This window comes from Eschrichtius robustus, chromosome 14 (assembly GCF_028021215.1).
Source record: "Eschrichtius robustus isolate mEscRob2 chromosome 14, mEscRob2.pri, whole genome shotgun sequence".
Lineage (NCBI taxonomy): Eukaryota > Metazoa > Chordata > Mammalia > Artiodactyla > Eschrichtiidae > Eschrichtius > Eschrichtius robustus.
The window spans coordinates 95,640,775-95,656,719 of record NC_090837.1 but is presented as its reverse complement, the minus strand read 5'-3'; the positions used below and the strand labels follow the sequence as shown (position 1 = coordinate 95,656,719).

The 15,945-nt window shown below is 44.5% G+C and overlaps 1 protein-coding gene across 3 annotated transcripts in view; it reads left to right on the top strand.

Annotated features, from left to right (window-relative positions):
• FBXO15 (F-box protein 15) overlaps window positions 1–15,945 on the top strand; it is a 46,400-nt gene that overhangs the window by 19,176 nt on the left and 11,279 nt on the right. For all 3 annotated transcript variants that reach the window (XM_068563104.1, XM_068563105.1, XM_068563103.1), the window contains 3 exons: window positions 879–1,005; window positions 2,156–2,238; window positions 3,209–3,351. In XM_068563104.1, the coding sequence (XP_068419205.1) occupies window positions 879–1,005; window positions 2,156–2,238; window positions 3,209–3,351 (353 nt within the window). The remainder of the gene's footprint in view (window positions 1–878; window positions 1,006–2,155; window positions 2,239–3,208; window positions 3,352–15,945) is intronic.

Sequence of the window (15,945 nt, the reverse complement as noted above, 5' to 3'; positions counted from 1 at the left end):
CTTGGAAACAGTGCACGGCCGAATGCCTTGGCTTTTAACTTCTGCTTAATGAACAGTTGAATACCTGTCACCTGCTGGCGTGTGTCTTAGGTGCTGGAGGCGCACCCTTGGCCCCAGCTCCTTGGAGACTTTCCTCTGGTGCTGAGCTGTGTTAACTGACCACTGAGATTGCCTCTCCCTCAGGGTGTCCTGAATTGCCTCTGGGAATGACAGACATCTCCGCCTATCATGATAGAGCGAATAGAATGTTTCATTCTGTTTATGTGTCATGATGAACAGTAGAGTTGAGTTGTGTTTTCTTACACATTTGAGTTACTTGCTCTTAGACACTAATTCTAATATCGAGTTCATGCTGTATCTCCTTCATGAAAACACTCATGATTTTGGTTTAAATTTATTTTCTGACGTTACAGTTTTCACTATCTCTGAGCTATTCTTGATAATAACTTTAAAAGGTAAACCTGCTTTCAGGCAGCCTGCTAGACCCCCTACTTTTTTGTCCTTTAAGGGATTTCATCTTTGCTTATGCATCCCGTACATTGAGAATCTACCGCTGATCGTAGCGTTGTGCTGGGTTTTGAGGGGAAGAGGATAGAAGACGGTTCTTCCTCTCTCTCACCTGTGTGATTGTTCGGCTCACTGCTGGCGGGGCTGTAGAGTTGACAGTAAGAGCGGGGGTGGGGAGAATAAGATAGATGGTGAGAAATTTGGACTTGCCATTTTGCCTTTTATTTATACAAGTTGTTTCTCCTTATTAGCAATGTGTACACGATTAGCATGTTCTTAATAGTCTTTTTAGATGTGCCAAAGAGAATCGACAACACGGGGGAAGCCAGAGCTCATTTTTCTCTCTCCTTTCTTTGGCATGATGTTCAAAGACCCCGATGGCATTCTTTAATTGCAAAGTACAACCTGAGTCACTTAACCGAGTCCACCATGCTTGGCTGTGACAGGCTGATCCGGATCTTCTGCCTGCACCCGGGCCTCGTGGTGGGGCTCTGGAAGGTAAGCCCAGACCGTACCTGCCACGTTTGCTCCCGTCGTGCATGGGGTCAAGGGTTAAGTCCTTTAGACGTTCAGCGACCTCCTACGGACCTCACATTCCCCGCTGCCTGGCCCTCGCGCCTTCGCGGCAGGTCTGCCGTTCTACCCTCGCCTGTGACGAACCAGCCCTTCCCGCCGGGCGCTTTGGTTCACGTTACCCCGTTAACATCCTGGGACTTTCCCCTTCCTCCTCCAGCCGGTCCACATTCCATCCTTCTCCTTTCACGCCCTTCCTCTGCCAGAGCATCTCCTGTGCGTTTAACCTGGGGCCCTCAGACGCGTCTCGCCTGGAGCCATGTAAGGATGGCAGCTCCCAAGTTGACTGTGGGAATAGCACTCACGTCTGTACACGGCGGCCAGGCAGAACCCAGGTCCCCACGCCAGCCTCCGGACCTTTTCTTCCCTCATCCCGCTCTGGCCATCGGGTCGTCTTTCTCGCTCACTCCCTCTGTACAAGGTGACTGGGGGCCAGGCAGCACTTGGCTCGCTCTGGGCTCTTGAGTTGGTCCATCTGGGTTGGCCGAGCGGATGCCAGGACTTTGGTTGACCCTGGAGAAGGGCAGCTTCAGGCTGCCGTCTGGGTCACCTTCCCCCGGCAGGGCAGCTGTGCCCGGGGAGAAACGGGTGTCGGCTCCTGTGCCGTCCTGTCCTGGCTCCTGCTGCCTGACCTGCTGATGAGTGGACTTGGAGTCTAATCCCTCCCACCGGATTTGCCAAGTCAAACAGGTCCTGCCACGGCTGCTGAGTGTGTGTGGGATTAACCTTGTGAAGTTCGTACCAGCCTTCTCTTTATCTTTGAAAAGACTTTGAAACAACCTGGAGCTAACAAAATATATTTCCACAGTCATCATGTGTCAGACAGCACTTTGATGTTTCATAAATACTAGGGTGTTAATCCTTTTGGTACCACGTGCTCTGCGTGTTTGGGTGCATTGTGGTCCTGCTATGAATGTGACAGATAAGTCATATTAGACAGTGATAATGCGTTGGCACTGCAGGAATCTTAGGTTGTAAGAGACCACATCTATCTGTAAGATGAATGTGCTGCGATCTTCACAATGACCTTATGAAAAATTAAAATATTTCAGTTGAAAAATGTATTCTTTTTCAGAGGGAGGAAGAACTGGCTTTTGTTATGGCAAATCTTCATTTCCATCACCTTGTGGAGCGGAGCACGTTAGGCTCGGCTGCTATGTATGTATCTGTATGTGGTGTATTAAATTTTGTGCAGTCAGCATAAAGGATTCGGAGTTGATACCATCTTAGTATCCCGAGAATAGCTACAAAGACATTCTGTCTTTAATCAGTAGACAGAAGCCAACAGACAAAATTACGTAGCTGTTGCTAAAAACATTGGATTATCCATCAGTAGCTGTTTGCTTTATTTGTTCGGGTTCAGGGTGACGCACCTTGTGGAGTGTGATTTATAGGGCAGGGAAGCTTCATTACTACAAGATGCTAGTGCACTGAGGTGCTGCAAGTTCTCTGCAGTAGTTCGCATTTTCATGTCTTGAAAGGCAGGCAGACCCGTGGCCCACTTGGCCTGACCTGCAGATGTGTTTTTGCTTGGTTGGGACAGTGTGTCTGTTAATGAAATTCGGGTCATCAGGTGGGGGACATGCTTTCCGGCTCCCAGCTCCTCTCACCCTTCCCCTGGGGCTGAGACTCCCATATGCCTTTTTTCTTTTTTTTTTCTTTTTTTTTTAACGTGAATTGCTCCCCAGTGCTTCTGAGTTTGTTGCCTTATATAGTAACGCGTTTCTTACTGAATGAAAACTCGTTCATTGTGGCTTTTGGTCTTCTTCCGGGGGAGTCCCTGAGCTGTAGGTCTGTTGTTGGGTGCATTTTCCTGCTGCGCGTTCAGCCCTCTGGATGCCGAGACCACTGCGGAGCGGAGCTGCTACCCCGGGCGGATTTCAGAACCATGTTCAGTCATGGTGGTCCGGGGATGCGCAGGGAACACGCGCTTCTGCCCGTTTGTATGGAAGTTGGTAGAAGGAACGTGGGGCCGTTCTTCTGCGTCTGTGGTACTGAACGTGATTGGCAATCTATAGAGGGTTGATGGGAGCTGGTGCTTTGAAGGGGTGTTAATTTTTTAAAGAGTATTTCCAGTTCAAGCATTTTAGCTCTGGTGTTGACAGATACGTTTTGTTTTGCTTTTTAGCCCCTACGAGCTGCCTCCTCATACCCCCCTTTTGGATGACAGCCCAGAGCGTGGACTGAGTGACTACCAACTCCATGTTGATATGCACAGCGGGGGAGTTTTCTGCCTGTGTGGCACGTTTCGCAACCTCTCCACCAGCAAAGGTGAAACTCACTGCGTCTTTTGTTTCAGAGTGGAATTCCAAGGCTGGAGAGGCGAGGGGACCACGTTGTATATCTGAGTTAAGAATTGCCCCCTGGCTGGCCCCTTAACTGTGTCCTGGCCCTCCGTCCTCCCAGACCCTGATCACTAGGACTTGTGCAGTTCCTCAGATGCTGGCTCTGTCTCCGTCATCACCATCACCCCTGCTCTGCCTTCTGGAATATTCTCTGCTCAGCCTTTCTACTGGCACTTATTGCTTTGCCCTACCACATCCCCCCTCTCCCACCCCAGCTTCTTCTCTTCTTTCTCAGAGGAATTTGGTAGATTTGCCAGCAGGGCCAGTGTAGAGCCCGTCCAGGATGAGCATAAAGGCAGCGAGCCCTCTGTACTGCACCAGCGTTTATCAGGCTCACGGAAGCCGAGACACGGACTGGGGTGGACAGAGGAGGGAAGGGACACCAGTCAAGAGGAGGAAAAGAGGGAATGCAGTGCGCCCTGCTCTGGTTTCTCTGACTGGTTCCTCTTGCTCTCTTTGCTCTGTGTCCCAAGACCTTGACGTTTGGTATAGAGACTTGCAGAGACTGAAGTTTAACATTTGTCGTAAGAATATTTTATAGGCGAAACTATGCACTTCGTTTCTGAATATCCTGTTCCCCAAAATTCTTTTAGTTAATGGATTTGACATCCATTAATACTCCTTGCCTAAATCAGTTTTTTTGAGTTTAGAAAATGGTGAATTTAAAATTATGTCATTGTGTCCACATTTATTAGCTGAGCTTTTGTAAAGAGCTTTCCTTCATCAACTGGGTGGATTCCTGTAATGGTAGGGTAAATGCTTGCATCCTTTCTCTTTTAACCACCAATTTTCAGATTAGGAAATTTATGTAATTGTCGCCTCCTGTGGTGGGGAACGGTTTTGAGTGCACTCTCTCCTCTCTGTCTTTCTTGTTTAGTGTCACTTTGGACTCTTCGGTTTTTATTTACTCAGTAATTTATAATCAATTACAGACATTATTCTTTGTGAAGCTAAGTTTGTTCTTTGTGAAATCCCCAGTTTGGTCAGTGGGATCCACTTCAGGCTGGCTTCTGTGCCCTTTTCATAACCTCCTTTCTTCTCTGAGCCGTCTTTGCATTTGTCTCGGGAAGATTTCTAGATTTTTCTGTGCTTGATGGCACTTCTGATAGAATTACAACAAATGTGTATATTAACCTAGGGTGGATTGACATCTTCGTCGTTGATTTATCCTACCCATAAATGTGGAGTGTCTTTCAGTTTGTTCAGAAATACTTTTATGTCTTGTAGGAGTGTATCAGAATTTTCTTCATACTAATTTTGCACATTTCTTAAGATTTTTAGTAAGTATTTCATCTTTGTTATTTCTGATATTATATCTCCTAATTGTTTTGTAATGTCTTTGTGTGGTTTTGGTCTCAGGCCACTGCTGATCTGATAGAATGAGTTGGGAAGCATTCCTAACTCTTGAATTTTTCGGAGGATTTTGGATACAATTGGCAGTATTTCTTAAGTGGTTGGTGGAATTCACCTGTGAAGCCGTCAAGGCCTGGAGGTTGCTTCGTGGGAAGGTTTTTTTTTTTTGTTTTTTTTTTTTATGAATAATTTAACACATTTAATGAAATTTTAACAAAATACTTTACCATATTCATTAATTAGCTCTAGCAGTTTCCTGGTGGCAGTTTTAGGATTCTCTATGTATAGTATCATGTCATCCGCAAACAGTGACAGTTTTACTTCTTCTTTTCCAATTTGTATTCCTTTTATTTCTTTTTCTTCTCTGATTGCTGTGGCTAGGACTTCCAGAACTATGTTGAATAATAGCGGTGAGAGTGGACATCCTTGTCTCGTTCCTGATCTTAGAGGAAATGCTTTCAGTTTTTCACCATTGAGAATGATGTTTGCTGTGGGTTTGTCATATATGGCCTTTATTACGTTGAGGTAGGTTCCCTCTACGCCCACTTTCTGGAGAGTTTTTATCAGAAATGGGTGTTGAATTTTGTCAAAAGCTTTTTCTGCATCTATTGAGATGATCATACGGTTTTTATTCTTCAATTTGTTAATATGGTGTATCACATTGATTGATTTGCGTATATTGAAGAATCCTTGCATCCCTGGGATAAATCCCACTTGATCGTGGTGTATGATCCTTTTAATGTGTTGTTGGATTCTGTTTGCTAGTATTTTGTTGAGGATTTTTGCATCTATATTCATCAGTGATATTGGTCTGTAATTTTCTTTTTTTGTAGTGTCTTTGTCTGGTTTTGGTATCAGGGTGATGGTGGCCTCATAGAATGAGTTTGGGAGTGTTCCTTCCTCTGCAATTTTTTGGAAGAGTTTGAGAAGGATAGGTGTTAGCTCTTCTCTAAATGTTTGATAGAATTCACCTGGGAAGCCATCTGGTCCTGGACTTTTGTTTGTTGGAAGATTTTTAATCACAGTTTCAATTTCATTACTTGTGATTGGTCTGTTCATATTTTCTGTTTCTTCCTGGTTCAGTCTTGGAAGGTTATACCTTTCTAAGAATTTGTCCATTTCTTCCAGGTTGTCCATTTTATTGGCATAAAGTTGCTTGTAGTAGTCTCTTAGGATGCTTTGTATTTCTGCAGTGTGTGTTGTAACTTCTCCTTTTTCATTTCTGATTTTATTGATTTGAGTCCTCTCCCTCTTTTTCTTGATGAGTCTGGCTAATGGCTTATCAATTTTGTTTATCTTCTCAAAGAACCAGCTTTTAGTTTTATTGATCTTTGCTATTGTTTTCTTTGTTTCTATTTCATTTATTTCTGCTCTGATCTTTATGATTTCTTTCCTTCTGCTAACTTTGGGTTTTGTTTGTTCTTCTTTCTCTAGTTTCTTTAGGTGTAAGGTTAGATTGTTTACTTGAGATTTTTCTTGTTTCTTTAGGTAGGCTTGTATAGCTATAAACTTCCCTCTTAGAACTGCTTTCGCTGCATCCCATAGGTTTTGGGTCGTCGTGTTTTCATTGTCATTTGTCTCTAGGTATTTTTTTATTTCCTCTTTGATTTCTTCAGTGATCTCTTGGTTATTTAGTAACGTATTGTTTAGCCTCCACGTGTTTGTCTTTTTTACGTTTTTTTCCCTGTAATTCATTTCTAATCTCATAGCGTTGTGGTCAGAAAAGATGCTTGATATGATTTCAATTTTCTTAAATTTACTGAGGCTTGATTTGTGACCCAAGATGTGATCTATCCTGGAGAATGTTCCGTGCGCACTTGAGAAGAACGTGTAATCTGCTGTTTTTGGATGGAATGTCCTATAAATATCAATTAAATCTATCTGGTCTATTGTGTCATTTAAAGCTTCTGTTTCCTTATTTATTTTCATTTTGGATGATCTGTCCATTGGTGTAAGTGAGGTGTTAAAGTCCCCCACTATGATTGTGTTACTGTCAATTTCCTCTTTTATAGCTGTTAGCAGTTGCCTTATGTATTGAGGTGCTCCTATGTTGGGTGCATATATATTTATAATTGTTATATCTTCTTCTTGGATTGATCCCTGGATCATTATGTAGTGTCCTTCCTTGTCTCTTGTAACATTCTTTATTTTAAAGTCTATTTTATCTGATATGAGTATAGCTACTCCAGCTTTCTTTTGATTTCCATTTGCATGGAATATCTTTTTCCATCCCCTCACTTTCAGTCTGTATGTGTCCCTAGGTCTAAAGTGGGTCTCTTGTAGACAGCATATATATGGGTCTTGTTTTTGTATCCATTCAGCCAGTCTATGTCTTTTGGTTGGGGCATTTAATCCATTCACGTTTAAGGTAATTATCGATATGTATGTTCCTATGACCATTTTCTTAATTGTTTTGGGTTTGTTTTTGTAGGTCCTTTTCTTCTCTTGTGTTTCCCACTTAGAGAAGTTCCTTTAGCATTTGTTGTAGAGCTGGTTTGGTGGTGCTGAATTCTCTTAGCTTTTGCTTGTCTATAAAGCTTTTGATTTCTCCATCAAATCTAAATGAGATCCTTGCCGGGTAGAGTAATCTTGGTTGTAGGTTCTTCCCTTTCATCATTTTAAGTATATCATGCCACTCACTCCCTTCTGGCTTGCAGAGTTTCTGCTGAGAAATCAGCTGTTAACCTTATGGGAGTTCCCTTGTAGGTTATTTGTCGTTTTTCCCTTGCTGCTTTCAATAATTTTTCTTTGTCTTTAATTTTTGCCACTTTGATTACTATGTGTCTCGGCGTGTTTCTCCTTGGGTTTATCCTGTATGGGACTCTCTGCGCTTCCTGGACTTGGGTGGCTATTTCCTTTCCCATGTTAGGGAAGTTTTCGACTATAATCTCTTCAAATATTTTCTCTGGTCCTTTCTCTCTCTCTTCACCTTCTGGGACCCCTATAATGCGAATGTTGTTGCGTTTAATGTTGTCCCAGAGGTCTCTTAGGCTGTCTTCATTTCTTTTCATTCTTTTTTCTTTAGTCTGTTCCGCAGCAGTGAATTCCACCATTCTGTCTTCCAGGTCACTTATCCGTTCTTCTGCCTCAGTTATTCTGCTATTGATTCCTTCTAGTGTAGTTTTCATTTCAGTTATTGTATTGGTCATCTCTGTTTGTTTGTTCTTTAATTCTTCTAGGTCTTTGTTAATCATTTCTTGCATCTTCTCAATCTTTGCCTCCATTCTTATTCCGAGGTCCTGGATCGTCTTCACTATCATTATTCTGAATTCTTTTTCTGGAAGGTTGCCTATCTCCACTTCATTTAGTTGTTTTTCTGGGGTTTTTTCTTGTTCCTTCATCTGGTACATAGCCCTCTGCCTTTTCATCTTCTCTATCTTTCTGTAACTGTGGTTTTTGGTCCACAGGCTGCAGGATTGTAGTTTTTCTTGCTTCTGCTGTCTGCCCTCTGGTGGTTGAGGCTATCTAAGAGGCTTGATGGGAGGCTCTGGTGGTGGGTAGAGCTGACTGTTGCTGTGGCGGTCAGAGCTCAGTAAAACTTTAATCCACTTGACTGTTGATGGGTGGGGCTGGGTTCCCTCCCCTGTTGGTTGTTTGGCCTGAGGCAACCCAACACTGGAGCCTACCTGGGCTCTTTGGTGGGGTTAATGGCAGACTCTGGGAGGGCTTACGCCAAGGAGCACTTCCCAGAACCTCCGCTGCCAGTGTCCTTGTCCCCACAGTGAAACAGAGCCACCCCCCGCCTCTGCAGGAGACCCCCCAACACCAGCAGGTAGGTCTGGTTCAGTCTCCCCCAGGGTCACTGCTCCTTCCCCTGGGTCCCGATGCGCACACTACTTTGTGCGTGCCCTCCAAGAGCGGGGTCTCAGTTTCCCCCAGTCCTGTCGAAGTCCTGCAGTCAATTCCCACTAGGCTTCAAAGTCTGATTCTCTAGGAATTCCTCCTCCTGTTGCCGGACCCCCAGGTTGGGAAGCCTGACGTGGGGCTCAGAACCTTCACTCCAGTGGGTGGACTTCTGTGGTATAAGTGTTCGCCAGTCTGTGAGTCACCCACCCAGCAGTTATGGGATTAGATTTTACTCTGATTGCGCCCCTCCTACCGTCTCACTGTGGCTTCTCCTCTGTCCTTGGACGTGGGGTATCCTCCTTGGTGAAGTCCAGGGTCTTCCTGTCAGTGATTGTCCAGCAGCCAGTTGTGATTCTGGTGCTCTCGCAAGAGGGAGTCCGTGGGAAGGTTTTTAACTACAGTTTCAATTTCTTTTACAGATATATGGCTATTTAGGTTATCTATTTCTTCTTGTGTGAGCTTTGGTATGTTGTGTCTTTCAAGCAATTTGCCTAAATATTAAATAGGTTAAGATTGATCAGTGGGTTCAGGGATTTTTCAGCCTGCGTCTTCTACTGTAAATTTCTCCATGAATGTTTACCAGATGATGGGTACCTATATCCATTATTTTATTAGAGATTGTAAAATGATGATCCCCTAATTCTGTCATTCCTTCTACATCTATTATTAGCATTCTTTTTTTTTTTTTTAAAGATTTATTTTATTGATTAATTGATTGATTGCTATGTTGGGTCTTCGTTTCTGTGCTAGGGCTTTCTCTAGTTGCGGCAAGCGGGGGCCACTCTTCATGGCGGTGCGCGGGCCTCTCACTGTCGCGGCCTCTCTTGTTGCGGAGCACAGGCTCCAGACGCGCAGGCTCAGTAGTTGTGGCTCACGGGCCCAGTCGCTCGGCGGCGTGTGGGATCCTCCCAGACCAGACTTCTAACCCGTGTCCCCTGCATTAGCAGGCAGATTCTCAACCACTGCGCCACCAGGGAAGCCCGATCTTGGGGTTTTTAATTAACCTTTTTTATTATATACTTATATTTCTTTTCTTTTGCTGAAAGTCTTTGTTCCGAACAACATCAAAATATATAATAATTTCAAAAACAGTACTGAAATTATTATTAATAACCTATTGAATGTTATTTTAATTAAGATTTTCCTTGTGGTTCTTTATGTGTTTAAGATATGTCATGTTAGAAAAAGTTAAGTCACCTAAAATAATTCTGCTGTGTGTGGTTATGCTACCTCTTTGATATACAATTAGAATGATTTGTTTCAGTTGATTTTTTATTTTTTCAGGATTGCTTTGCTTCTATTTTTACATTTAAAAATTGCATACAACATTTATATGGTCCAAAGTTGAAGTTACAAAACAATGTAGTTCAGAGACACTTACTTCTACCCTTGTCCCTTCACTTCTTTTCTTTTCCTCCCTTCAAAGTTAACCCTTTATATTAGCCTAAGGTTTGTTCTTTAAATGTTTCTTTTTGAATACATAATGCTATATATCAATATATTCATGTTTCTCCCATTTTTTTTAAATGAGGCATACTGTACTCCCTTTTAAGTTCCTTCATTTTTCCCAATTAATAATTTATTCTGGAGATTAGTCTTTATTTTTTTAATGGGCATGTTTGTTTGTTTGTTTATTTATTTATTTTTGGCTGTGTTGGGTCTTCGTTGCTGTGCGTGGGCTTTCTCTAGTTGCGGCGAGCAGGGGTTACTCTTCGTTGCGGTGCGCGGGCTTCTCATTGCAGTGGCTTCTCTTGTTGCGGAGCATGGGCTCTAGGCACGTGGGTTTCAGTAGTTGTGGCATGCAGGCTTCAGTAGTTGTGGCTCACGGGCTCTAGAGCGCAGGCTCAGTAGTTGTGGCGCACGAGCTTAGCTGGTCCGCGGCACGTGGGATCTTCCCGGACCAGGGCTTGAACCCGTGTCCCCTGCATTGGCAGACGGATTCTTAACCACTGTGCCACCAGGGAAGCCCTGGAGATTAGTCTTGAGAATGAGATACAGATCTTTTTCATTCTCTTTAAAACATCCATAGGTAAGTAGTTTGTTAATGTCTTTTTCTGTGGTTTCCAGTCTTTGCTGTTACAGACAGTGGAATAGCGAATATAAAAGGAATAGCCTTGTTCACACATTGCTTCATGTTTTGGCAGCTTGTCTTTGGGAGACTTGCTTAGAAATAGGGTTGCTAGTTCAAAGGGTAAATGCAAATGTAATTTTGAAGGACACTGACAAATTCCCCTCTTACCGAGGGTATTACCAACTTAATGGGGAATTAAGTTAATAAAATACGTTATCACTAAGTATGTTTGTTCTAGGTTTTTGTTATGTGTTCTTACAAGTTAAGGAAGTTTCTATTTCTGGATTTGTTGGATTTTTTGAAAAAAATCAGCAATAATTGTTAAATGTTATCAAATACATTTGGGCAACTATTGATGATACGATTTTTTTTCTCCTTTACACTATTAGAGTGAATTTCATTAATATATCTTCTACTGGTTAACATCCTAGAATCCCTAAGATAAGCTTCTCTTGTCATATGTATGCTTATTATTTTTTTTTTAATTTATTTATTTTTGGCTGTGTTGGGTCTTCGTTTCTGTGCAAAGGCTTTCTCTAGTTGCGGCAAGCGGGGGACACTCTTCATCGCGGTGCGCGGGCCTCTCACTATCGCGGCCTCTCTTGTTGCGGAGCACAGGCTCCAGACGCGCAGGCTCAGTAATTGTGGCTCACGGGCCTAGTTGCTCCGCGGCATGTGGGATCTTCCCAGACCAGGGCTCGAACCCGTGTGCCCTGCCTTGGCAGGCAGGTTCTCAACCACTGCGCCACCAGAGAAGCCCTGTATGCTTATTTTTAAGGTACTGGTTTCAGTTATTTGGTTTTTAGTGTTTTTCCATTTAAACTCAGGGTACAGTTTTCCTTTATTTTTTATGTTTTAAATCTATTTCTGATTCCGTTATAATCAGGTTTTCTACTTTTAATTGAATCAGTTTTAGTATTTATATGATTTTCTAGAAATCATCTGTTTTCTGTAGGTTTATTTTGATCTTTTTCTAGCTTTTTTGAGTTGACTGCTTAGATTGTTTAATTTTCAGGTTCTCTTGTTTTTCTTCAGTGGTCTTTATGCCCAGAATCTTGGACTCTCAGAGTTAGGAAGGACTGGTGAGGTGATCTAGAGAATGACCCCCTCCTGGGCTTGAATTTGCTCTGTCCGGAAACAGCCCACCCGCTTTTGTGAAGGTGTGGAAATTCGGCCTTTCACTGAGCCCAAATTATCTTCTTTGTACTTTAACCCATTTACCTTTATTCTGTTATTTAAAATAGAGAATGAAATCTATCCCTTTTCCCGGTATACACTGTCGAGGGGACTGCTGACATGCCCCCTGTCTATACCCAGGGCACAAACTCGTGTGCTTGGGGCTGGTGTTGGCAGAGAACTTGTTCTCTCGCTCTCCAGGGCTCCAGCCCTGCGTCCTCAGGGGCCCTTCACTTCCGTCATTTCCTACCTGACACAATCTCTGTTCTCGAGGGGTTGGGTCGAGGTCTGTCTTAGGCGGGTGCTAGGACTTCAGAGGAGAGGATTCCCCCTCTCCTCGTTCTCAGCAAATACAGCATCATGTTGATGAAGCTTTGTGTGTGTCCCTAACGCCTAAGCTGTGCCCGTGATAATGATGAGGACGGGACGATGGTGACAGAGAACACGGATGGGCACTCATCAGAGGTGCTTGCTGAATGTTTCATATTTATATTAACCTCCACGGCAAGCCTGTGGGCTGGGCACTGTGATCTCTCCCGTGTTGTTAACAGGGCGGCCGAGGTGGACCGTAGGCCAGTTCTTGAATCACGAGCAGCTGGTGCGTGGCGGAGCTCCGTCTGCCCCCGAGCCTGGCCGCTGCCTCCTCTCCACTGTACTTTGCAGTGATGTGCTTCTAGAGTGGATCTTCTTGTGTGTGTGGCTCTGTCTTTTCAAGGTGTTGCCATCGTACGGGTGTCAGGCGGGGCCCTTCTCTGCTGGAGTGCTGACACACCCCTGAGAAGCTGAGATGGTTGTTAGGACACACAGGAGGCCAGGTAAAGTGAAGGAGGATAGGAAACTTCTATGGGAATAATTCACCGTCATCTGTTGTTTTCACAGTGAGGAACGCTTTCACCCTAAGACTTCGCACAAGACTCAGGTGCTTCCTCTGCGTGTAGTTCTGCGACGAGGGTCAGCAGGGGGCGCCGTTGCCATCAGAGTTGTCACATTTCACCGGAGTACAGGCTCAAACGCCTGCTACGGTTTTTGAGAAACTCTCTTGTGGTACCAGGGGGTATGTTTAGTAAATTCCAGCGATGTCATTGCAGGAGGGGGTGACAGCACTGTGCCCCGTCAAGGATAAGTGTTCTGTCGTCACGTCCCTAGAGCTGGGAGCGTCCTCGCCTGGCTCTGAGGGGCAGCCTACGGGGAGTGGCAGGAAGGAGAGGGGACCAGGCCCGTCTGTGTGTCTGGTGCGTGCACTGACAGGTGCTGGCGGGATGCAGGGGGCGTGCTGGCGGCGGATGCGCCCGTCTCACGCGCGTCGCCTGCCCTCCGTGACGGGTGCAGAGAAGCCTGCTGGGCCAGGTCGCAGGCCCCGGGGAGGGTGGCTCCAGGGGCTCCCGGAGGGCTCTGAGGAGGGGCAGGCCGAGGGGGGGCCGGGGCCGGCGTAAAGCGACTAGTGGTGGCGCTCAGACGGGTTAATGGGGAGTAGGCCGGACCCAGTTAGGAGGGGGTCTCGAAGGAGCGGAAAGGTACAGCTTTAAATATGATGTAATTGATGAACAGAGCCTGAGTTTGGTCATTTCGTAGGACCGCTTCCAGCATTCCATCTTTAAGTAAAACATTTGAGGCTGTACCAATTCAGTCCACAAATTCATTACAGTTCTTTTGAAAAATCCCAAAGGGAATTTATTATGAAACTTGCCAAGTTGACTCTAAAATCCATTTAGAAATACACATGAATATGGAATGGTTGATAAAAGTTTTGTTTTAAATGTTTAAGTGTGAGGTAGTGTCATCTTTTCTCTGTGTTTAGGCTACAGAAAAACAATTAAACAGTTAAAAAATCCATGTACCTGCCACACAGTGTAAGAAGTAGACCATTACCCGTAACTCTGAAGCCACCTGTGTGGTTAAACTTGTTTTGTATTGTGAAACGACACAAGGAGAAACGCATAAAACAAATTATCATAAAGCAAACAACTGTGTGACCACCATCCAGGTCTTGATTAAACTTTGAAAATAATAAGAGGGCTACTGGTCTTACCCAATGTTAAACACACAGTAAAACTACAGTGACTGAGAAAGCATGGGATCATTGAAGCAGCAGCTGCCCAAGATACCGTGCACATCTTTTGCAGTTCCAGGTTCTCTTGTCAGGTATTCTGATAAATATTGGACTTATAGCAATTAGTAGCTATTTTAATTAGTTGTACCATGATATGTCTATAAATCTGAGCATATCTTCATCCTTTAGAGGAAATGTATATATTTCTTTAGAGTTTTAGTATAGAATGCATTGTGTAGAATAATTTGCCTACGACGGGCTAAAAAGATCTCTAGAAATGACTGTGCAGTCAGTTCATATGCAGGGAATACAGATAATCAAAGGATTCACGCCATGTTTATATTCATACAGAGCAACCCCAGTGAAGCATTCAGAGTGAGTGCTGGCCATTTGATGCTCTCTACCTCTTGGTCACAGTATTTTCTCTGAATAAAATATCCCTCTGTTCTATTTTATTAACTCTGTCTCATGTACTGTGCTACAAGGTTCTTTGGATTTTTATTGTTGTAGTTGCAATACATGTTACCAAAATCAAACCAGAAGACCCTAGTTAGTTCTTGGAGCTGGAGTGAGATCCCTGAGACACAGAGCTCACCCTTGGGGGATGAGCACCCTGGGACCCTGACTTGGCCAGTGCTGTGAGGCCACAGCCAACGCCTCTGGGCTGTGAATTCCCACACTTCTCTGGTGGGCTCAGCTCCCACGTGGTGACACCGTGCCCTGCTGTACTGTTCACCTTGTCTGCCTTTCGGGTCAGAGCAGGCTCCGTGCTGGCGGCTCTGCCTGGTCCTCCAGTTTGCTAATGCAGAGCTCGAGCTCTAGACATTATTCTCCTCAGTCAGACGCTGTCCAGGGAGACGGTGTCCTACCTCTCAGCGCTGCTGATGGCGAATGCAGAGAATCCAGGTCCTTCCTTCTTTCCTGAAAGGTTTATTTGACGGCTTCTCCTTGGGACTTTGTCATATTCCTCCCCCAAGGACCTGGGATGTTTTCTCTTTGTATTTTCATGTGTTCTGTCACTTTGACGAGTCATGGCTGCATTAAGAATTTTCTTAAAAGGAACAGTGTTACCTTTTTTTTCAAAGGAAGATTCATGATTCCTGAGCCTGTCCATGTTTGCTACCTGCTTCTTTGGGTATTGCCACTAAAATTAAGCTAAAAGGAAGTTTAAGTGAAGACATATTTTGTTACCTGAATTGGATTTATAAGCGAAATAATTTGTAAATGGAAACTTGAAGTAAGCTTCTTCAAGTGCAGTGTGGGTTTTCCTGTGCCCATTATGATTTCTGTTCTTTTGCAAATGTGGGTAGACTGTTGGCATTGGGTCCCCAAGACCCAGTGGATCTGCTGGGAGGGAGGTTCAGTGATCCGCTGGGAGGACTCACAGGTCTCAAGGTATAGTTTTATTAATGGCTAAGATTTATTACAGCCAGAGGGTACAGAGCAGAGTCAGTGGAGGGGAAAAGCCTTAAGGGGTGAAGTCTAGGGGAAGGAGGTGCAGGCATCCAAGGGTCCCCTCCCAGGATGTGCAGTCACACAGGAGTCGTGAGGACACCTGCGAAATGCTGCCTACCTGAGAAGTGTGTTGGAGACTCAGCACCCAGGGTTCTTTTTGGGGCTGGTTACGTGGGCACCTGCTGCCTGGCTCGCCCAAATTCCAGACTCCCAGGTGGAAAGATGTTCAGCAGGAACCACATTGTTGGTACAAACTGTTCAGGCAGGTGACCCACTCTTGTCAGTGAGGGATGGTGAGGTGGGAACACTCCTGAAATCCATCCCCAGGCACCAGCCAAGGGCCAGCCTGGCAGGCAGGCCTTTCTAAGAATAGACGGTCTCAGGATGAGAATGGGTACAGTCCAGTGGAAGAGCAGACAGGAAGCAGTCCAGTTGTGTCTTTGAAGTGTGAATAGAGCTTGAAAAAGAGCATGATCGGCAGTGCAAAGTATGAAAGAATGCATATTTTTTGATCTTTGTATCAGGCTAATTATTACCAATTTTCAGAAGCTGAAGGAAAAAGGTTTTGC